The 23,612-nt window shown below is 40.8% G+C and overlaps 2 protein-coding genes across 3 annotated transcripts; one reads left to right on the top strand and one right to left on the bottom strand.

The window, feature by feature from the left end:
- Window positions 1-1,612: 1,612 nt before the first annotated feature.
- Window positions 1,613-12,083, bottom strand: PSMA2 (proteasome 20S subunit alpha 2). Of its 2 annotated transcripts, XM_004316985.3 has the most exons (8): window positions 11,949-12,083; window positions 8,263-8,339; window positions 7,094-7,226; window positions 5,543-5,665; window positions 4,731-4,812; window positions 3,148-3,221; window positions 1,982-2,039; window positions 1,613-1,894 (listed from the first exon to the last, which is right to left on the bottom strand). In XM_004316985.3, exons 1-8 carry the CDS (start codon window positions 11,987-11,989, stop codon window positions 1,778-1,780), a joined length of 705 nt encoding a protein of 234 aa, XP_004317033.1. In that variant the 5' UTR covers window positions 11,990-12,083; the 3' UTR covers window positions 1,613-1,777. The 2 variants fall into 2 exon arrangements, with proteins under 2 accessions (XP_004317033.1, XP_019796222.1); XM_019940663.2 differs by lacking the exon at window positions 5,543-5,665.
- A 117-nt stretch (window positions 12,084-12,200) lies between these two features.
- Window positions 12,201-17,108, top strand: MRPL32 (mitochondrial ribosomal protein L32). Its single transcript, XM_004316986.3, has 3 exons — window positions 12,201-12,358; window positions 13,664-13,845; window positions 16,256-17,108. Exons 1-3 carry the CDS (start codon window positions 12,229-12,231, stop codon window positions 16,508-16,510), a joined length of 567 nt encoding a protein of 188 aa, XP_004317034.1. The 5' UTR covers window positions 12,201-12,228; the 3' UTR covers window positions 16,511-17,108.
- The last annotated feature ends 6,504 nt before the right edge of the window (window positions 17,109-23,612 follow it).

Here is a 23,612-nt window from a genome sequence, read left to right as displayed (position 1 = left end):
ATGGGTTGTCAGACCAAAAACTTGAGTTTCCCAAGAAATGGAACAAAAGGGGCCAAGTGAAAATTAAGGTCAATGAAAAGAACAAACTGAGAACCAAGGGAGTTCTAGGCAGCTTCAGCTGAGCTAGGCTTTGTACTTAATGGGGCAAAGAGGCAAAGAATAGAACCTGGACACAGATCTGCTTCAGCTAATTCTTCCTCTCTTTATTCCATAGGACTTACTGTGTTAGCACTCAATAAGAACCTCCACGTTGCTTTCTTTTTGTCCTAAATAAAAATGCCTTTACTCTTCCCTTCTTTGATTTGTAGAATTTTGGCATTCCTCTGGTTTCTTAATATGAGACATTAGAGAGAGCCTAAGCAAATTCAAAGGAGCTAAAACTTATGGGGTACTTAACCATTAACCTTGCCAGGCCTTTCACTTGCATAATCAAGTTTAGTCCTGAGAAAACACTCTGAGATAATTACTTTGTGCAGTCACTTGGCCAGTTAAGTGGGAGAGTTGAGACCTAACTCCAAAAACCATTCCTTTTTAACACTAAGTTCACCTTCTAGCGTGCTGGATTCACAATGTACCAAGAGCCGACGAGGAGAGACTGTTATGTTAACTGAGGCGTTCAAGACAAATGTCTAGAAATAGGTCAAGTTGGTATTTCCCATCTCCCATCATAACGCTTCAGCCACTTACAGGGGTGTTACAGTGACAGTGGGTAGAACTGGGAATCCTGACAGACATGCTCCAAGATAAGGCTCTTGCCTAAAGAGCCTAAACTTGGCTAGATCATAATCAAGATCTTTAGAGCCACATTTAAATCACAGAAATGCCCGCGATCTCTTTGTTGGTAAGAACAGTGACATTCATAAACTCTATGCTCTGTGAGCAAGACTAATGACATGATCTCTCTTATCCTACAATGCCTTAAAAACAAAAAAAGAAAACTAAGTGCTATGCCTTCACATATAATGAAAACAGGCTTCAGGTACCCCATTATCTGCTTGCTTCTATGAGCCTTAATTTGCAGTGAAGGTTCTGATTACACTGAGATTACATGAACGAGGGAGAGACTTAAGCCATAATTTTGACATTTAAGTATTAGTATTTTATTTCCAGCACTCACGTTCATCCTTGAGTTAAAAAGATTTAGTAGATTCTAGGGGGCTCTTTTTAAATACATGTACCTACTTGCGATGGGAAAACCAACAGGAACTAGCGCACCATTTTTTACGTATGTACACAATATATCTCCTATAGGAGACTGTTTGGCTTAGCACTCCTGGCAGCTCCAGCACAATCTCACAGAGCATGCTAGGGTTTCACCGACACACACTGAATGGTGCCTGAAAAACATCTATGCTTCCACCTTGTCTCAGAATCCACGAAAGTCTGCAGATTCTCCCAGCTCTAAAAGCAGTGATGTTTACCGAAATCAGCATTTTGCTTTACTGAAGCAGACATCTGACAGCAAAGAGAGTAACAAGATTTGACTTAACCCAAACCGCATGAGGACTAAAGACAGTTTCACCATTCTGCTTTGTAGTTTCCAGAAATCAACTGTGATGAAAAGCAGGATATAACTATGTTAAAATTTTACTAATTCCTAAAAAGCAGGAAGTTGAATTTAACAGTTTATTATGATTTATAAGTCTCATTTTAAAAACATCAGTCCATCAAACCATGTAGAAATAAGTATGCAAAAAGTCTGCAAAACAAAAACATACTTTAAACATGTTTAAGTAGAGAGGTTATCTGAAATTCCAGATTTTCAGTCACTTCATTGTTATGCAATGGCAGCCAAGTAATCCTTAACTTCAGTTGGAGTCAGCCTCCTAAATCCGGCTTCATTGCAGATTCCAACTTCTATGTTATCTTCTGTCATCTGCCCTTCAAAGCTTTCCTGATCAAGAGGGAGGGAAAAATTTCAATTTTCTAAGCAGTTAATTATACAATCACTACAAATCCAACTGTTAGATATTGAACTAACCTTTAGGGTTAATATGGCTGTATGAATGGCATCTTCAAGTTCCAGATCTTCATTATATCTGAAGAATTTTTTGGAAAAAACCCAATGATTTACGGCACTATTAACATTATTTATGACTATGTAAACACAATGATAGCAACAGCGTAAGATTTCTTAAACATCTAAAACACTCTCAAAACTATTAAGTTACAGATTAATTCTTTTTGTCACCTCACGGAGCTAGCTGCCCCCAGATAAGAAATTGACAATTATTTGGTGTGCATTCCCGACATCACGAAGAGTGTAACCCTAACGTGAGTTTATTTTAGGAAACTTCCTTAAGTATAAACATTTTAATACAATCAGAGTGTGCTGGCGATATTATAACAATTTATAAAAATGAAGCAGAGAAATCAGACTTCTGCTAAAATTTCTTATGTTTTTTATGTTTGGAAGACTCACTAATATGTAAAAGGAAAAAAAATTGCTTTAAAACCCGAAGCTTATTTAAATTTACCAATTAATCCCGAGTCTAAGATTTTTAAATAATCTTAACATGAATATTATGTGAAAATGTACCGAGAAGGTTCATTTGGTGGTTAAAATCAATTGCGAACTCTTCCCATTCAAAATGTAGGACATTTTTTGGTGGGCTACAATAATGCTGAGTCTAGAATACAGCTGGAAGTAAGGGAGAGCAGTCTGCTGTGCTGGCAGGACAGATTTTTACACATCGCCCCGCTTTTTATCAAGTACATACATCACAACTTTAATCCACCATCAACACCGGGTTTGGCTTCACAATTTTTTTTTTTGTAATCGTCAAAATGTAAGCTGTTATCACTTACATCATTTAAAAATTTTCCTCCCCAATTTTTTTACTCCAAATCCAATGGTCTTTTTTTTTTTTCTTTGAGATAGTAGGAAAAATGAAGTAAAAAAATAAAAATAATATTTAGGAAAAAAAGCATGAGAATGCAGGAAGAGAAGTTCGTAAGAAATGAATATTACCACTTAATATACTGAAGGCTGGGGAGCCAGAGTAGAGAAAAGTTTGTTTGTTCTATCAGGTAAATAGGCTTGAATACACAGTCATACAACAAATTTGTTTAGATTCATGGTATTATTTAAAGAGAGCTGAAAACTGTAAAGTAAGTTTGCTAATGAATCTAGTTTTATAAGCCCACCTTTTCTCAAGGAAAGTTTTCCCATTCACATAGTTCTTTCCCATTGCTGTGGCTTTCCAGGCAAAGTAAGCTCCCTAGTCAGGAAGGGAAGAGGAAAAGAACATTTTAAATCATTAACCTAATTACTTAGGATGCTGACATTTATGTCTCAGTTCAATAATTTCGTCTCTAACTTCTAAGGTCACAAAATATTTACTGGAATGCAATGGAATACACCATAAAATACGTTAGTGAGATAAATAACAAAAAGGCATGAAGAAACTTTTGGAGGTTATGGAGAAGTCCAGCATCTTCACTGTAGTGATGGTTTTCTCAGGCATTTACATACATCAAAAACCCAACAAACTGTACACTTTAAATATGTGCAACTTATTGTACAAAATTTATGTTAAAAAAAAAAAGAAACTGAGGTTGACTCAGAGCAAATAATCACAAATAATATTGTAGCTTACTAGGACTGAAGGGCTCTAGAAATCTGTCATATATATCTGAAAAATGGTGACCAGTTCTTCAGCAGCAGCAGCAAATAAATTAAAAAGACACAGCTTTGCATTAAAATTTTTCAAAGGTGTTGATATTTTGTAATCTAATGTTGAATGAAAGCAGCAGCAGTATGTCCTATATAACATGACTCATCTATTGAAAAAATACATACACACACATACACACAGACACTGAAAGAAACAGACAAAACCTATTTTAAAAGAACCGACTGCCTTTTAGACACAACAGGGGGAAAAGGGCAAAAGGTGAAAGCTGGATGCCAGTGATGCTGGCTCTGCTACCCCCAGGAAAGGGAGGTAAGAGGGCATGTCACTTAGCTTCAGAAGCTCAGATATGGGGTAGCAGACACTGTCAAAGTTCCCCAAATACTTAATTTTTCTGATTTAAGTAACAACCAAAAAAAATTTTTTTTTTTTTGCCTTTTCAGATTACAAAGCTAGTTTGAATTGAGTGAACTTGCCATTATCTAGTGATCTATAAACTATGAAAGATCAGTTTCTAATCACGAGTTTTTTCTTTCAGGTCTCCTCACAGCAAACATGAGTGACAGATGTGAGACACGTGGAGGAGTGGTACCCTCTATAGACACCTGCTAACCTGAACACCAATCTTCTGCTTTAGAGCAGACAACTCACCCATTTTGCAAAACATCGAATTCAAGATGGACATCAATATTTGTACAGGAAGAGTCACACTGAAGTCAGCCCCAAGATTAAACTGACTGCAAAGGGCACTGCCCCCACCCAGACCCTTACCTTTAATTATAATTTTTTAAAAGTAAAAGAATTCCACAGATTTAAAGAGACTTGATAATAACTATTTCAACTAATCATTCAAAGTATGTGAAGTCAAGCAACATACCAGAAGAACACGGGGGGCAGAACTAAAGTGGCTTCCTTATCAGAAGACTGAATTACCAACATTTTAAATGTGCAAGTGAATATACACCACTTCTAAAGCCCAAATGAAAAACAAAAAGAGAAAATACTCTAATTTTTAAGCTTTTTATGGCTTCTATTTTTACTAGATATTCAAAGAGCCCTTCGACAAATCCCTCCAATACATCTAATGATACTTACAGATGGATCTGACTGAAATAAATATGGTCGCCCCTCATTCCAACCACAAATAAGTAAAGAAACTCCAAATGGACGAACACCACTGAAGAGAGAGAAATGAAAATTACTTGCCATCTTCATGGTGTTAAAGTCAACCTAAGCTAAGAATTTATTAATACCCTCAAGTAAAGCAAGTGATCAGGTAAACCGAATTAGACTTCTAAGCTCCTTAAAAAGTATTTAACACCATTCTAAACAAATCAATTCAAAATGAATTTTCTTTATGGTACTGAGAAAAGACAGTCAAATCATTTTGGTAAATGGAGTGATACAAACATCAGGGTTAATAAGTGTGGAGTAACAGTGTCCTAACAAAATGACACATTTCAACAAATGCAGCTTTTCCACTGGCTTTACAAATCAGCAGCTACCTCATCCGTGTTCACACCCAAGCTGAAGAACACTGGAATTAAATAAATACGGATGTGTCAGAGTTATTGCTTTCATCATGTGCTTACAATCATTTCTGGTTAGAAGATAAATTTGGAAGCAGCAATGACTGTTTGCCCATACAGAAATGTTTTAATTACTAGCAAAAGGACTTTATCTAGAAGTTGGTTTCTGCTACTATACGAACAGCAAGAAAACATTCCCATTTTCTCTTTAAAAAAATATTTCGGGTCCAGTTAAGATCAGAAGTGTTCATCATAGTGATTTTCTCCACTGATTAAGGAAATATAGGAATACTAAGCCCTTTCTAAAAAAATATGTCTACTCATAAAATGATTTTTTTTCTAATTCATGACACATTTAAAGTAATAAAATCAACCTACCCTGACTGGGTGTATTCTTGCATCACGGAAGCTACTCTCTGTACCAGCTGAGCTGTGGGAATGGGCTCTTGGTAAACAAGATAGTATTGTTGAGCTAGTTTTCGAGCTCTGTGCACAAGCACTCTGACAAACAGAAAAGAAATAAGATTTAATTAAAATTCAGATGCTTTACTATCTAAAGACTCATTCTCCTTCTGTAGGCATATACCTATAGCACAAGTTTGACATGTATCTCTAATAGTAGCTCTTCGCTCTAAGCCAGTCTTGTTCTTAAATCTGATTATGGTTAATTTACAAGAAAATATCTGAGCATCACTGAGGAGACAAACCATAGATGAACAAGAACAAGGCAAAAGGAAGGAAACTATGGACCGGGGGGTACCCATTAGCTTAGCAGCCATGGCTCTAGCGTATACAAGAACTTTATATCTCGCCACAGCGTCTTCAAGATTGTGCGCCCCTTATCCCAAGGGCAGGCACCTTGCCTTTTTATATTTCACTCCAGGCAACAGGCTAATACGCACACACACACGTGTTCAGGCATATGTTTCTCACTCTGCCTCAATCTTGTTCCACAGATTGGAATTCAAAGGGTACCTTCCAGAGATGAATGAACAGCGTGAAACTAATTATAACTTAAAAAAATGTAAAATTTGTCAAAAGTGTAACAATTAAATATCCTAGCAAGAGAAGCAGGATTTACCTTTACCTGCTCGTGTGCTCATCTGAGCTCTGCACATTAGCCCTCTGAACAATACTCCTGTGGTGTCAGTTTATTCTGTGAGTGCTAGTACACTGCAGTCTCCCTTCCGTGCAGTGGTAACAGGATCCACTGTAGTGAAGCCTGATCACATGCCAGTGACACTGGTGCTTTTTCTAACTCATGAAATTTTGGCTCTACCTATCTTACTCCACAAACTCAAGAATGAAGTAATAATATTCCTTTTGCTTCTTAAATGACAAACAGAAAGCTGCCAATCTCTTTAAACCTGCTGGCACCCTGATGTAACAGGATTACTCTCTTCCTGTGAAATATCAAAGGAGTGATTATATAAACATCTGGATCCACACTGGCTGTCATACTCCACAACTTTCAGTGGCCTTTTGAGAATTCTGTCCCTTTGCTAAAAACAGAAGTAAATAAAATGAGGTTAACTCTGGATGGTATGCTTTCTTTTGCTGTCTGACAACTTTAAAAATATATAGTTTATTATAACATGTATTGCTTTTGTTGTTTTTAAAATACATTTAGAGAACAGCAAAGCCCTTGCTGAGCCCTTGGATGGTAGAAGAGGTATTATGATCAGAAGGGAAAACCACTGAACAGAGATGAGAGGGGTAAGTATCCATCTCCTCTTTTACGACTGAGTGGCACTGAGCTCTTCTCCTTCAAATAAGCCCCAGTCTGTCTCATACTAGCAAACTAAGTTCAGCTGCCAACGATGAGAAGTTGGGAGATTAAAGGAAAAACATCCTTTGATTTTTCTCCTCAAAGTATAGATTACAAGGAATTCATGAGATGGTGAGAAAAAGATAAAGGGTACAAGGTACCTGTAATCTGGGCCCATGCCGCTATACACCAAACCTATATGCTTGGTGATTGGTTCCACTTTGTGGACACTTCGCTCGTCATACAAAATGGATTTCTGTTTCTTCTCAGTTGCCAAGACCACACCATTTGCAGCTTTAAAAAAAAGAAGACTTAAATGTTATTTAAAGACTCTGCTTCAACAGTTTTCTAGTTGCGGAAGCATTTCAGCCAAACTCCTTTATTTCTTCTTATTTATAAAAGCTTTTCTTCTGAATTTCTATATTAAAATTACCCAAGGAAAGGTAAATCAACTTTCCCTCAATGGTCATCTGGATTGCACTAAGAAGTCCCTCAGCTAAAGGTATTACACAACTTTTCTTAAGAAAGAGTCCATATGTTTTAAACTAATGGAATTCTGCCTACTTGGCCTACTGTTCTTATAATCTGAAATTTTACAACCAATGATATGTTTTTTATAAGTTATCTTATGATTAACCTTTTCTAAGTTATGGAAAGAAAAAAACTGCCAGAGAACAGTGATACATATCAGTGGAAAAAAACAAAAGAATACTCAGTTTTCTGAATAGGAAAAACTATTTGTGGGTTATCACAATAGATAAAGGTGCGATTATTTATTTTGAAAAAAAATATTCATCTTCTTTGGCTTATTACTTTCTTTAAACATCAAAATACTGTAGATTAATAAAAAGAACTGTTGGGACTTCCCTGGTGGCGCAGTGGTTAAGAATCCACTTACCAACTCAGGACACAGGTTCAAGCCCTGGTCTGGGAAGATCCCACATGCCACGGAGCAACTAAGCCCGTGCGCCACAACTACTGACCCTGCACTCTAGAGCCCGCGAGCCACAAGTAGTGAGCCCATGAGCCTAGAGCCCGAGCCCGTGCTCTGCAACAAAGAGAAGCCACCGCAGTGAGAGGCCTGCACACCGTAACAAAGAGTAGCCCCCGCTCGTTGCAACTAGAGAAAGCCCGCGCACAGCAACAAAGACCCAATGCAGCCAAAAATAAATAAATAAATAAATTTATAAAACAAAAAAACCCAAAAAGAACTGTTAAAAAATTATGCTGCCACAGCTATTTACTTTTACATTAATTACCTATTAATTCCAAAAGAACACATTATGACAACTAATAACAGGAATCTGAAATGAATGAAGCATTTAATTACCTTTAATTCCCACTGATGGGGCTCCTCCAGCTACAGCAGCCAATGCATATTCAATCTGGACAAGTTTACCAGATGGGCTTAAAGAGAAACAAAGGTATTGCTAAATTCACATTCCCAAATACTTATTAGAGGAACACCTCTGAGAAAGGGCAGGTAAGTAGGCCAAATCCATTAATCAAGCATCAAGGAATAGCTGGGCTTCGAAAATTTATCATGAAGTTGTACGGAAACTAAGTTTATTCATAGTGTAACACTAATCTCTTTCCTTAGGTTGTTTTTTCTTGTCTGCCCCTTAAAGCAGCATCATTACTGTTGCCTTTCACCACTTACCAACCTTGTGACTTTGGGCAAATTACTTAACCTCTCTGTGTCTCAGTTTTCTCATCTGTAAAGGGGATAATAGGAGGATAGTAGTTACCTATGAATATTTCAAAGGTTGTTGTGAAGATTAAATGAAGTGATGCCTTTTGTTCCTGGCACAAAATTAGCAGCAAGCAAATACCAAAAAGTAATATTATTAAGAACAGGTATGTGTCTGTTAAATACCAAATAACAGCAAATAATCCATGTGGGTGGAGTTAAACATTTTATAAAGCAAACATGGCCTAAGACATAAAACCTAGATATCAGTCACAACAAAGTATCTGCTATATAATACAAAACTATTTCGAGATGCCATGAGCTGGTTATACTTAACATTTCTGGTTCCATGAGTTTGGCAGCCAAATGCTACTAGCTAGGCCCAAACTGGCTTTTTAGGTCACATTTTATTTCAACCTAGCTGTTGAGTTAGAACAAATACTATAAACGTCACCAACCTTTCTATTTTATTGACAAAGTCCTTGAATGAAAAGTAATTTGTCCAAAGTGACACACAGCTAGGTCCACATCTCCAGTCTACTACTGAAAATATAATCTTCAGTTTCAGAAGGTCATCTGTTTTATCTTCACAAAATTATAGATATTCTCTTTGTCACTCAAGTCTCAACTCACACCATCCCATCTTGCTCCAGACACACAACTACTCAACATTCAAAAACCCCTCTGACAAGCTAATCCCTCTGTCTGCAATGCACTTCACCACTGTCTGGTGAACTCCTTCCAAGTCATCCTCTAATCCTTAGTAGAAATGTCACGTCCTCAGGGAAGCTGCCCTGACCACCCAGACTAGGTTGAATCCCACACACTCATACCTATACTGTCCTATGCTTCCTCTTTGGCTAAGATTCATCATACTTGAATTATTTTTTCAACATTTACAAAGTGTAAGCTCTGTTCAGTCAGTACTCCAACACACAGCCTATGACCAGGTTCATTTGACTGACAAGACACACATCTAGACCTATTTAAGGAATAAGCCTAGGGGCAGCAGTTTAAAGACTGTTAAATGACAAAATTAGCTGACTTGAGCAGAATAACAGCAATAAGCATTTACATTTTTTAAATTAGGCTGTACTTGTTTTCCTTTAATGGTCCCTATTTCGATAATCACATCATGACTTTCTGGGTCCATCCAGCTTTCAATTATTCTTCAATACCTAGTTCAAATACCTCTGGGGACATTTTAAAGGATTAGGTAAACTTAAAAGTTAGCTTTTCTTCCGCTGCCATAATCACACACGTACACTTCTGTCATCGCATCTTTCTGTATGAAAGCTCACGAACCTGGGAGCTCACCGAGCTATCAACCATCTTTGTATTCAATCATGCCGCTACCCAATTCCAAAGCACCAGCATCTCTACCAGGGATAACTGAAATAGCCGTCCAACTAGTTTTCATCTTTTCCACTCTTATTTCCCTTCCCCCACCCGGAGTTACTTTTGTACCATGCCATTCCCCATTTAAATGCTATAATAACTTCTTGGTTCACTTAACAATAAAAGCTCCTTACTCTGGCCTACAGGGCCCCGCAAAATTGGCCTGACCCATGCTAACTCTCTGCTCATTATACTCTAACACACTGGCCTTATCAGTTCGGTCCTTCTCAACTTTGGCACTTTCATACATGCTCTTCCCTCTGTCTGCAACTCTCTCTACCCCTAAATCTTCAAACAGTTGGCTCCCTTTCATCTTTCAGTCCCCCAGAACACTGGTGTTTCCTGACTACCCAATCTAAAGTTTTGTTCCTTCTTTCTCCCTCTCTTGATAAAAATTCCTGAGTAAAGGAAAAACATTCTTCAGAATGCATTAGTAGGCACCCATTTGATTATCCACTTATTGTCAATATCCCCAACTAAATGTAATCCACAAGAACACCTCCTATAGTACAGTCTCTTGTCATTCCACCTTTAGTAGTTTAACTCTGAGTACAACAGGCTGGAAACAAATTTTTTACTCTAAAACAGAAATGCACTATCATGTTAAAAAACAAAAGAGTGTGTTTTAATAAGGAAATTTATTATAGAAAGATTCAGTCCCTGCTAACATATGGTTGTTTTATGTTTCAGCTCCACTAGGATTACACTCTCTTAAAGATAAAGGTCCAGGTTTGCTTTGTTCACGAATATGAACAGTGACTACCTGGCAAACATTGCTCCCTATTGTTGTATATGATGAGACCTTTTATTAAAAGAAAGGTATTTTAGCATTTTAAGAAGACGTCGCACAGTAATGGGAAGTGTATTAAATTTGTCGTCAGAAAGAACCCAGTCTGAATGTTAACTCAGCTACTCACCTATGACCAGGGACGAGTTATTTAATTTGCCTGAGCTGTGGTTAGCTCATCTGTAAGGTGTTGAGATAACATTTATCACAGATGGTAGCCCAAAGAGATGGACTAAGCTCCACCCACACAGAAAGTCCTCAACATGTCAGATGCGGCCCGCCTTCAGCAGTCAGGTAAGAATACATTTTAATTAAACGGGGCATCACTGGTCTGTAGGAAAATGGGCAAACTGAATCCTTCCCCAGTCGATTTGTTAAATCCTTTGGTGACGGTTTTCTTACATTGGGAATGATGATAGCTTAACTCAAGTTTACTTTGAAAAATATACTTATCTACCTGTTCTAAAATTTAAAAAGCCTACAATCTTTTTTTTAAATAAATACATCCCCTTCCCAAAATAACAGCCAAAACGCAAATGTAGCCTAGTAGTTTGGCGCCTACAAAGACTAGAGAATAGAAAGATAAATAACGCTTTCACTTTCAGTCCTTAAGCTTCCAGTGGGGGCACCAAAGAAAACGAAAGCGGGAAGAGGTTTCGAGAGACATTAGTGCCAAATGGAGACTAAGACCCGGACCAAACTGTAAAGTTAGGGCTTTCCGAGAAAAAGGGCCCCCATAGGTCTGACCAAGATTCCGAGCTCCAGAAACTCCCGAATCAGGCCTACTTCGGTCAGGAAGGAAATCCTGAATTCTGAACGGGACACCCGGAGACAACTAATGCAAAGCTACCTTCTTCCCTAATCTCCAAAACTAAAGAAAATCCCTGGGTGAGGGCCTCAACCTCCAGCAGCGTCAAGGTCGCCCCGGACCCCCCGACTCGCGTTCCCACGAACCCCAGGCACTACTGCTCCCCAGGCCGCGGGAGGGCCCTGCAAATGACTTTGCAAAGTGGCATTTCCACCCCCGTTCCCTACTGGGCTCTCCGGAAGCACCAAGCCAGAGACCATGACGGTAAAAACCGGGTCAGCAGAGTTCCTGCAACCTCGGTTACGAGGAGGACCTCCGGGGCCCCTTCCATACCTGAATGTAGTCAGCGAAAAGCTGTAACCACGCTCCGCCATCTTTACCCGAAGACCCAGCGCACTTCCGCACACATGCGCACTGCGGCCCGTTTCTTTTCATTTCCCCTCCCCGCGCGTTCCTTTCCCTCTCTCTGATTGGAGGAAAGTCAGAGACGCTTCAGGGGCATGCTGGGAGTTGTAGTTCTAGGTGCGCGTTTGCCCGCCTCTGCGTGTGTGCGCGCATGCTCGAGGTAGGGGCGGGACCCAGCGGTTCGGTGGGCGTGGTTTACGGGAGCAAGATGGCGCCCGCCATGCTGATGCGGAAGGTTCTGCTGTGGCCCGCAGCCCAGGGACTCCTCCGGAACTTTTGGGAGCAACTGCAGCGGAAACTTCGGCAGAGCCGGCCAGGCTTTCCCAGTCCTCAGTGGGGTACGTGGAGAGGGGTGGTGGGGAGGGGACCCCAGGCAGAGTGGTGGGCACCGCTCGTGCTCTGCCCTGCTTCCGCGTCCTGATCTTCGGCCACGCGTAGGGGACGTTGTCCTGGACTTTCACTTACTTAGAAACAGGAAAAAAAGTCCTCTGATCGTCCCATTCGTACACAGAATGTAGCCGAAGCTCATTAACTTAGCATCAAGGGACGCCACTATCTAGATTCTCTTATCTTTCCTTTCCAGTCATCCCACCCCCTAAAGCAATTCGCTCTCTGTGGCGTTTGAGCTTTGTGAAGTTGAATCCGGATCCCATGTTTTCCGCGGAAAGTGATTTTAAAGGGAAGTGTCTTGGTTGTTAAAATTGTCATTGCTTTGACATTTACATTCCACTCGATTTCCAAGGTATCCCGAACATAATAATGATAATACCCAGGCAGTCTGAACCGTGAGCCTCCTATAGGTCAAAGCCTACATGTGCTTCCTGAGATAATCTCCACAACAATCCCATTAGGTGTCTCCACTTTTCAACTGAAGAAGTAGGCTCAGAAAGGTCTCAAGGTCACACAGACCTTCCAGAGCCTGCGCTATTACATCAGGCTACGCATAGCAATACTTTTAGATATATTGACAAGGAATACAAGTTGTTAAGTGTTAGACAGCTTTGTATATTTTTAAGAGTTCCTAAAGTCAAAAGAACTGTTGCAAGCCTGAGGAGTATTGCAAAGAGAGGGTAAAGGAATCTCTCTGATTTTATAAACAATTTTAAAAACAAAAGTGAAATGTTGATGATCACATAAATCAATTAATATTCTACAAAGAGTGATGAGCTAGTTCTTTTCCTTAGAGAACTGACGGGGATTGAGATTAAATATTATGAAGAACGAAGTGACTTAAAGGGCCTACCAGGATATGACTGAGGAGCTAACCCAATTTGAATGTAATATAAAAGGGCAATCAACAGTTATCTCAGTGCCAGTAGGAAGTGGATTTTGGAAATCTCAAGCTTAGATTTATTCATGTTTACTACTAAACCCCTGAGTTCTGTATTATGAGAAACTCTTGGTAGAATTTAACCGATTCATTTAAGCAGGTGCCACTAAGAAAAATTCTGTGTTCTTTAAAATTATGTGTGAGCTCTACTATATTTCAGTAGCTACTAAGGTTTCCTGTTAAATGCCTGTTGAGTGTAATATTTTATGTGTGCCTTTTGATATATCATTGTTGATTGTTAAGGAGAATGATACCTGTAAATGGTCATTTAGAAGTTAGAAACTGATTCTGTATCTCCATGTTTGTTTTGTAGGACCAGCATTAGCGGTCCAAGGTCCAGCTATGTTTACAGAACCAGCAAATGATACCAATGGCAGTAAGGAGATTTCCAGCTTTTTGGAGAACATCTTTTGGATGGCAGCTCCCAAAAACAGACGCAGCATTGAAGTTAACAGGTGTAGGAGAAGAAACCCTCATAAGCTTATTAAAGTTAAGGTAAGATGGTGATTTTTGTGGGTGTGCTTTTTCTTGTGTCCACCACCGCATATTCTGTTGGTTTATTCACATAACCCATGAGTGAATTATTTTCAGATCTTACATGCCTACATTCCTCTGGCCTAAATTAAATACAATATTCTCGTTATGTATGTGTGTGTATCTACTGTCTTGTAGCCTAAGTCTTAGGAACATAGTCAAGGAGGGAGTTTAGAGTCTGGACAGAGGACTGGGTTGTTAAGAGTCTGTGTGACTTTTGTATTGTGAGCTGTGCCAGTCCTGAGCTGTGTGATTTTGAACAATATATGAATAAACATTTTAACTATGGCAGACCCTAAAATTAAAGTCAGAAGCGTAGATCTATTCGATTATGGGGTTTTACTAGCCCTTACAGATTTATTCTGTTCTTCACTATATCCAATAAGGTACTGTGAAGGAAAATCCTCAGATAAGTAATAAAAATAGCTAATATCTATTAAGTGCTAATGATGTATCTAAGCGCTTTACATGAATTTTCTCATCATATCCTCACAACAATCCTCCAGAGTAAATATTGTTTTGCTAAGTTTTAGGATGAAGAAACTGAGGCAAAAAGAATTTGCCCGTGGTCTCAGACTTAAAAGGTGAAGCAGGATTTGAACCCTAGCAGTCTCCTATTGAAGTCACATTCTTCTCTTGAAACTTTGTGTGTGTTCCTATCCTCAGACAGTTCTAGATCTCAGTGCTCTTCTTCCTTACCCTCCCCACCATGTCCCATGGGTACACTTTCTTCATTGATCTAGTAACAAAAATTTTAGCATTTCTTACCTTTTTTAAAAAAAAAATTTTATTTATTTTTGGCTGTGTTGGGTCTTCGTTGCTGCGCGTGGACTTTTGTCTAGTTGCTGTTGTCTTTGTTGTGGTGCTCGGGTTTCTCATTGCGGTGGCTTCTCTTGTAGTGGAGCACAGGCTCTAGGCACGTGGGCTTCAGTAGTTGTGGCACACGGGCTTAGTTGCTCCACGGCGTGTGGGATCTTCCCGGACCAGGGCTTGAGCCCATGTCACCTGCATTGGCAGGCGGATTCTTAACCACTGCGCCACCAGGGAAGCCCAGCGTTTCTTACCTTTGATTTGTTAATTTATGGCTTTAATAGCCGTGATTTGAGTTCCTGTTTACTCCACGGCATTCCCCAGCAATGGGGCAGTACAGATGGAACTCAAGGACAGAAAATGGACTTTCATGAGCCTCCACGTTCAGTATTAAACCAAACCCTTAGAACTTAAGCTCTAAAGTATTATTGAGTCACAGTTGGGACCAGATTTAAAATGTGCAACTGAAAAATACTTCATTAATTGAGGCACCAATAATTCATACAGTTTGGTTGAGAGAATTTAAGAGTTTAGGAATGCGATCTGTTACATGACTTCCCTGACTTTGTTTTTTCTGAGGGAAAAGAATATCTCTTGTCTTGTGCATTAATTTCCTTTGGTGAATTGTTTTCTGCTACATATAGTGTGTTATGCTGAGGGATTTGTTAGGAAAAGGGCACCAAGTGACGGTGGGTATTTTTTCCATACCTCGAAGATGGATGTGCGATCCAGTTTTCCAGGTATTGGAGTAAGATGAGAAGTCGGTGAGGCAAATGATTTGCAAGGTTTTTTGTTTCGTTCAGAAAATGGAGTTCTTTTTGTTGTCTGCCTCACAGATGTTTGTAGATTAATCTTCGGAAGTGCTCAGAGTTTCTTTGATGTTCCCGTTTACTATTTTTCTTTATATTTCAAACCTACCTTTAGAACACAATGAAAGGACTTCTTTAGAGGTTAGAATTGTCTTATTAAAGTTGGGTAGACATATAAAACTCATGAAACCCTCAAATTGTAATATATAGGGAGTTTTACATTAAGGAATAATCAGTGTTAATTTATAGGAAGAAAACTCACACCACATACCATACAGGAATTTGAATTACACTCTGATGACCAGGGGAAGCCAACTTGTAATGTGTTTATCACCTTGTTCTTCCCAGGATAGACTGAAAGAAAAAGTGAATTCCCTTTACCTTGGTGTCTTATTTAAGATGCTGGCTGTGTGGTTCACCCCAATGTGTTGATGGGCTCCTTATCAGATGTTTAGTTTTTGAGGATGGGGGAATGGAGTACCGTTTCACATAATAAGACTGTTGTATTTAAGTAAAAATGTACCAGATTCAAAGTCGGTAGACCTGAATTCTAGTCCCAATTTTTCTACTAATTCAAATCAATGTGTGTCCTCAGTTTCCCTATTAAAATGAGGTTGAACTGGGTGGTCCTGTGACCTTGTGCGGCATGGACATTCCAAGAAAGTTTACATATAAGCCTCATTCCTGTCAGTGATGTGTGCGTTATATTGCGTCTTGTTAAAATGTTTTTGTTTGGTTGGGTTTTTTTTAAGAACAATATAGACGTTTGTCCTGAATGCGGTCACCTGAAACAGAAACACGTCCTCTGTGGCTATTGCTATGAGAAGGTGCGTAAAGAGACAGCGGAAATCAGACGACAGATAGGGAAGCAAGAGGGAGGCCCTTTCAAGGCTCCTACCGTGGAGACCATGGTGCTGTACTTGGGGGAGACACCCTCCAAGCAAGACCAGGGCAAGAGGATCATCGAGCGAGAACGGAAGCGGCCATCCTGGTTCACCCAGAATTGACAGCAAACATGTTTCTAGAGGATAACTTCACACAAGTCGTTTCTCCTGAAAAAGAGGAAGATTCTTTGTTTTTATGTTGGTTGTGTGCTTGTTTTTAAATCATCAGCATAGCCTGAAACATTCTTTATAAGCACTTAGTTTTTTGCGGGTAATTTGAAGAATGCATCAGGAGTAAAGTCTGAAAATGTTTGTTTATGCAGAGGCTCAATGGATTTATGTGTCTGTTTCTATTATACTATGAAGTTTTAGTGAACAGAATTTTCAGGACAGAAAAATGAAACCTAATTTAAAATTCGCAGCCAGAATTATGCGTCTGGGCTCTGGTTTTGTTTGTTTGCCACTGGTTTTTCTTACAAGAATACTTACACAAATGCTTTTGTTTAAGTAACACCTGAAAATAGGTTATTTAAATTCTGGGTATCGCTTTTTTAAGATGGTACATGTAGCAGGAAGAAAAAGTCCGTTCTGTTTGGTTTTTTCATTTGTTTGTTTCAGCAAATTAAAATGGCCTCTGTATGGCCCTTATAGGAGGCATGTTCTTTTACTTAGAAGTAGTTCTTGACATTTCGCATTAAATCAAGATGACATTCAGAATTCATTAGATGGCTCATGAGATCTGTAATTTGTAGTCCGGGGAGAGAGATCTTTTAAAGGAGATGTGAGTGAATTCAGTAGCACACAGAAAATGTGCTGAGGGGGTTGCCCTTGCATTTTCCTTCTAGGATGACCTTTTAGTTTATTTCACATTTCATCATATTTCTCTCTATAGCAATGGCCTTTTTAACTTAACGCAATTCATTTCATATTTCCGTCTCCTTCCCCCATTCCTGTGTCTACCCTGAGTCCAAGGTTTGCTGTTTCCTGCCTCGCTGAAAAAAATAATAAAAGTGAGGTAGCGTATTAAAACACAAAGTAAGAGAATTACAGTTGAATGGAAAATTAATGGATAAAATAAGATAAAGCCCAGGGATATATTCACAACAAAATGCATGCTACAGTAGCCTGAGTACTTACAAGAATTAGGCAGTGAGTTCAACCCTGAACTTGCTTTGCCTTGAAAAGGACGTCCATTGATAAGTCTCCACAAGACATAATCCAGAAGTATACCTCTATCCTGGTATTGAGGCCTAGGGTAAGTTTTGCCCCTGGGACTTCTGAGGACTCTGATGGGGTCATCCATGTTAACATTCCTAGAAGTAAAATGACCAATGTCATGTGGTACAGTACAGATCGATGATATATCGGAGTGCAATTCAGTGAGAGCAAATCCTTAAATCTTCCAGAGTACCGGAGTCCCAGTAAATAGCTCTTTAAGACTTAGCTCCACCCACACATAAAAAAAACAAATTCTGGAGGAATTGTTGTCTGCGTATTCTTATTAAGGCAATCCTCTGCAGATACTGATTTTTCACTCTGACAAGCCTTAGAAATGCCTAGTGTCAAACTAGGTATACTTGGAAGCTAAGGCTAAAAAGTACACACCTGAATCTTCCACCGCCTACTCAGCATCTCATTTGACTCTCAACAGGTTGCAAAGTGCATGTCTGGGTAACATGTTGTCCACTGATTTAGCAGAAAGCTACACAGATGAACCTAATGAGAATGTGTGGGCAGGTCCACTTTTCTGTTTGCTACTCATGGGCAGATAAACATCAAATGCATCCCCAAATTAGCAGGACCAGATATCTGGTTCATGTCAGAAAGCCATGTCATTAGGGAAAGTGCCTATCACTGTTTTTGAAGAGGTTGTCCCCACAAAGTTATCTTTATAACAGATTATATCACTTAATACCTCCATTTTTTTTTTACTCTCAGGAAAAAGAAAACACGAGTTTGAATAAAATCATTTACGTAACCGATTCTTTCATGTTCTGAACAGTAGAGATGAACTTCATCCCTACCTGTCTGCGTCATCAAGATGTTGAGACAGATTACTTTTGGAAGGAGGGGTCCAAGTTTTGTTTGGGAGAGGTGGGTCAGGAGGTGATGTCCCCTCTGAGCTTGGTGACAGTCCCCTCCATCTTCCTGTCTCCTTTAGCCAGTTCCTAGCAGATTGCCAGATGCTGAAGGTCTAAGCGTCTGACTTCACTGCATCTCCTAGCCAGGGTCCTCCTTCAAACCCTAATCATCTCTTTTCCGAGCTGTTACAATGCACTTTCCAATTACTGGTTTCCAGCCTTCTCATATTTCTCATTCATTTTAATAGTTTTTCACTTACAAAATTAATACATCACTATAGTTAATGAAGTAATGCATAGTATATAAGCGAAAAGTGAAGAATTGTTACTCCACCACTATGGAGTATATGCTTCTCAATGCCACACTCTGGTTTCTGAAACACTTCTGATCGTATCACTCCCTGATCAAAACCAGACTCCTAATGAAACCCTCTCTGGTGTCCTCACGATCTGTCCCAGTCTTTGTGCCCACCTCCCAACACAGCGAGGTACACACCCCACCCCTCAGTTTGTTGAAATTATAACCACGTGTAGCAGAGCTTGTGATGCCCTCCTCAGCACGCATCACCCCCCCATCCTCATTTGGGCCCACTCTGTCCCACCTCACTGAGTCTTCCTCTCAGACCCCCTTACTGATTCCTTCTCTTCCCCCTAACCTCTTGAGAGTGCCCAAGGCTCCATTCTTGGGGGTCTCATACACTGTTACGGCTTTAAACGGCAACTCTATCTTGACGCCTTCCAATTTGGTATGGGCCAAATTTCTGGCATGGGCCTCTCCCCTGAACTCCAGATTCATATTCAACTGTGTACAGTAAGCCCCCTACATACGAACCTTCAAGTTTCGAACTTTCAAAGATGCATCAGCGCGTTCCATCAGCGTCAGGCGTGAGTGAAATCGCAGCTTGCCCTCCGTCTCGTATTACTGAGGATCCTTCAGCTCTACCATCTCCCACCTCCTCTCCCTCCTCCAGTCAGTAACTCTTCTCGCCTGTTCACTTGATGCCAGTCCCTGGATGCCAGCTGTTGTACTGCACTGCTGTACTTTTCAAGGTACTGCATTGTAAGATTAAAAATGTTTTCTTTATTTTTAGTTTGTTTTTTTATGTATTATTTGTGTGAAAAGTATTATAAACCTATTACAGTATACTACTATATAGCCAATTATGTTAGCTGAGTACCTAGGCTACGTTTGTTGGACTTAGGAACAAATTGGACTTACGAACGTGCTCTCAGAACAGAACTCGTTCGTATGTAGGAGACTTACTATGCTTGGCCTTCCAGTCGAATGTCTAACAGATGTCTTCACTCAGTGTCTACACTCAGAATCTTTTCTCTCCAGGTCCTACTATTCCCTGCCCTCCCACCCCGACCACAATCTCCTCCGTCTCGGTTTATGGCAAGTCCATTCTCTTAGTTGCTCAGTCATCCTTGACTTTGATGTCTCTCTGTCTCTCTCTCTCACCCAATCTGTAAGCACATCCACAAATCCCACTAGTTCTACATTTAAAATATACTTAGATTCTGACCATTCATCACCACCTGCACCACTACCGCCCTGATCACAGCCCCCATCATCTTGCCTAGAAAACCAAAGTACCCCACTAACTGGTCTCCCTGCCACCACCTTGATCTCCTATAGTCTATTCCCAACACAGCAGCCAGAATCCTTGCAAAACAGGTCAAATCATGTCTCCTCTCTCTTCAAATTCCTTTATTCAAAACCTTAACTCAGATGAAACATGCAGATACATACATGAGGATTTTTGCTTTATGGGATCAGCACAAACACACAAACATATGTATATATACAAATTCCTTGTAAGTTTTGGTAAATCAAAAATATTTTAGGTATTTAGAATGACCTCTATTTAAAGAAGTGATAAATCTTTTTAATATATGAATGATTTTTTTCATAATTCGTGTGGTATGACTCAAACTCAAGATTTCCTCTCAAAAGAAGTACAAAGAGTAGGGGCCTTGCATACATCCCCGGTATGGAGATCATTTTAACACTTCCTCAGAGAACTAATTCTTATCCCTACTGCTACCCTCCCGTATGCAGTTGTTATGTTTCAGGGACAGGATTAGTCCCTCAATATCACTAAATCTGTGCTTTGGGACTCTACGGTCTATGATTAGCCTTTCTTTTCCTGGCACACACACTGAAATAGATGATCTGCCTTCACTGCAGCTGGTAAGAAGCAATGTCATCCCGTGGCCTATATCGGTGCCTAGCATCTTAATTTGTGCCTTCGGAACAGAACGGTGTCTGTTGCAGGAGCTGTCCTCACTCGTCTCGACAGCAGAGGGCGACCGAGAGAGCATGTTCCTGGTGCCCTAGCGGCTGCCCCAGCCCACTTTTCGCCGGGCTACTTTTCGCCTGAGAAGCACTTGTAGTGATCGAGCCTTTCCGTCACCACCAACCCCCCCGCCCCCGCTGTCCCATTGACGTCCTGTGCCGTCCCCTTCGCCACGTTTGGGAAGTCGCTAGTGACTGTTAAGGATGCTATTTGGAGCAAGGACGGGAGGAAAGCTAGAAGGCCAACCTGTTCCGGTCTCCTGGATCCTGGTTTTTTGTGTGTTTTTTGTTGTTTTTTTTAAACTTTTTATTTTATATTGGCGCATAGTTGATTAGCAATGCCGTGTCAGCTTCAGGTGCACAGCAAAATGATTCAGTCATACATATAGGTGTATCTATTCTCTTTCAAATTCTCCTCCCATCTAGGCGTCACATAATACTGAGCAGAGTTCCCCAAGCTACACAGCAGGTCCCCGCCGGTCATCTATTTTAAATACAGCAGTGGTACATGTCAATCCCAACCTCCCTAACTCTCCCTCCCCCCACTCCCACCCCGACCCCCACGACCACAAGCTCCTTCTCTCTGTCTGTTTCCACCTCGCAAATAAGTTCACCCCCGTCACCTTTCTTTTAGATTCCGCACATAAGCGACACCACCTCGATCTCTGTCCGACCCACCCCACCCAGCACGACAATCCCCAGGTCCATCCAGGTTGCTGCAAACAGCACCACCCCTGTTATTCACGCTCAGAGCCAGCTTGGCATTCAGCCTGGACACGCAGTTCGGGAGGTACCACGACTTACCAGGCATCCCGAGCCGCCTCGCTAGGGGGCAGCAGGTGAACTGTACTGAGTCATCTCCAATGAGATCAACACCCATCGGGTTCGGCAATGCTGGGACATGCCTATTTCCACCAAAGCCATCCGCGTGTGGAGAGCAGCCAGGATTGCTTCACGCGGAGACAGAGCTGCCTGCAACGCTGAGCCCAGGTGCTGGCTGCTCTCCTCTGCCCTGGCCTTCAGCGATGCTCTCCTGCGTGGGAGCGCTCCTCCACCCTCTTTCCCAACCCCACGCCCTCGCAGTGCACGCAACCTGCTTCATGATCAAATTCTTTCCAAGAGCTTTTTGCAGGGTAAAAGCTCAGAATGCCACTACTTGGTAGTTATCTCTCCAGTATTCTCTAATATTAACATTTCAGTGGCTAAAAAGAAGTACCGATTTTCTCATTGCCATTGCCATCCTGTAGTTCTCAACAAGGGGCGATTCTCTCCTCGACCCCGGGGATGGGAAATGTCTAGTGACGTTTTTGGTTGTCACCACTTGGAGTGGAGGGTAAAAGAAAGGGATGACACTAAACATTTCCCCATCAAACTCAATAAAACTAATTTTATTTTGAATAAAATATGTGAAAAGAAAATATTTTAGTTTTCTAGAAGTTTCACTTTCATCTTATCTTTTCCCTACTTTAAATTCTTAAGATAACCCTCAGTTCTAAGCCTCCAGGTCTAATTTTCCTATTGCTCTCCAGGCCCATATATCCAAATAATACCAGGGATTTCCATTAGAATGTTACCTCACAGCCTTACCAACTCTTCCAAATCTTTCCCCCAGAATTTGCTTCTCTGGTAGCCTAGTTTGGTTCACTTATTCATTCAACAAACATCTATCCTGTCTAATATTTCTTTGCAACTATAGCACACTCCTGCTTGGCTAAATGACATTTCAGGATTAGCACATGGAAAAACTATTGATCACCCCCCCAACCCATCCCCATCAGCCAAACCTGTACCTGACCCAAACTTTCCCACCTTGATAACAGTCATTGCCTCGTGCAAAGTTGCTCAAGCAAAACCCTAGTCATTCTTGATTTTTCTCTTCCCTTCTCATTGGACATACAATTCAAAAGCAACTCCTCTTGACTTTATCCCAATGACATATCAGAGACCTGAGGCAATTGGTTTGGAGCCATAGGCAGGGATGCAAAGAGAATGATTAGGGAGGGGCAAGAATGCGTCTTGGGGCAGTAATCTAGGTCAGAGATGATATAGTACAGACCAGGATGGTGGCAGTGGACGTAGAGAGAACGCGAGGAAGTGAGATGTATTTCAGAAACAGAATAGATGGGACTCTGATTATGAATCAAGGATGATTCCCAAGTTCCTAGCCTGAGCAACATAGGAGATGAGATTAGGAAGCCTGTGTGAGGTGAAGGCAGGTTATGGGGGAAACTGAAGATGCCCATTTTTGACAAGTTTTTTTTTGAAATACTGTTGGACCTCCAAGCTGAGATGTAGGGGCAGCTGATGGACATGTGAGTGTGTAAAGTCAGAAACAGTCAGCACATGGAATTTTTCTGCGGGATCTTAGTTCCCCAACCAGGTATCGAAACTGGGCCATGGCAGTGAAAGCCCAGAATCCTGACCACAAGGCTACCAGGGAACTCCCTCAGCTGGGATGTTTTTAAAGCCATGGAAATGAATGGGATTATCCAGGGCAAGTATTCAAGAGAGAGAAGAGAACCATAAACTGAGGGGGAAATCAGGAGATGTTGTCCTGCCACAGATCCCAAGAGCGGAGAGCATGTTGAGGAGAGGAAGCCATCCATTCTGTCAAATGTGCCTGGAATGAGGATTGAAAAGGGCCCAACGATTGCGGCAAATGGAATTGGTTTGTGACATGACAAAAGCGATTTCATTTGTGTGTTGGTGGCAGAAGCCAGATAGGAGTGGGCTGAAGGACAGGTGAACTGAGGATATATGGAGGCTGTGTTCCTAGACAGGTCTTCCCAACAGTCATGCTCTGCAGGGGAGTAGAGAAGTGAGACAACAGCTGGAGGAGGGGTGG

The sequence above is a fragment of the Tursiops truncatus genome, chromosome 9 (genome assembly GCF_011762595.2).
Source record: "Tursiops truncatus isolate mTurTru1 chromosome 9, mTurTru1.mat.Y, whole genome shotgun sequence".
Classification (NCBI taxonomy): domain Eukaryota; kingdom Metazoa; phylum Chordata; class Mammalia; order Artiodactyla; family Delphinidae; genus Tursiops; species Tursiops truncatus.
Note: the sequence above shows the minus strand (reverse complement) of the source record. Positions and strands in the feature narration are given on the sequence as shown.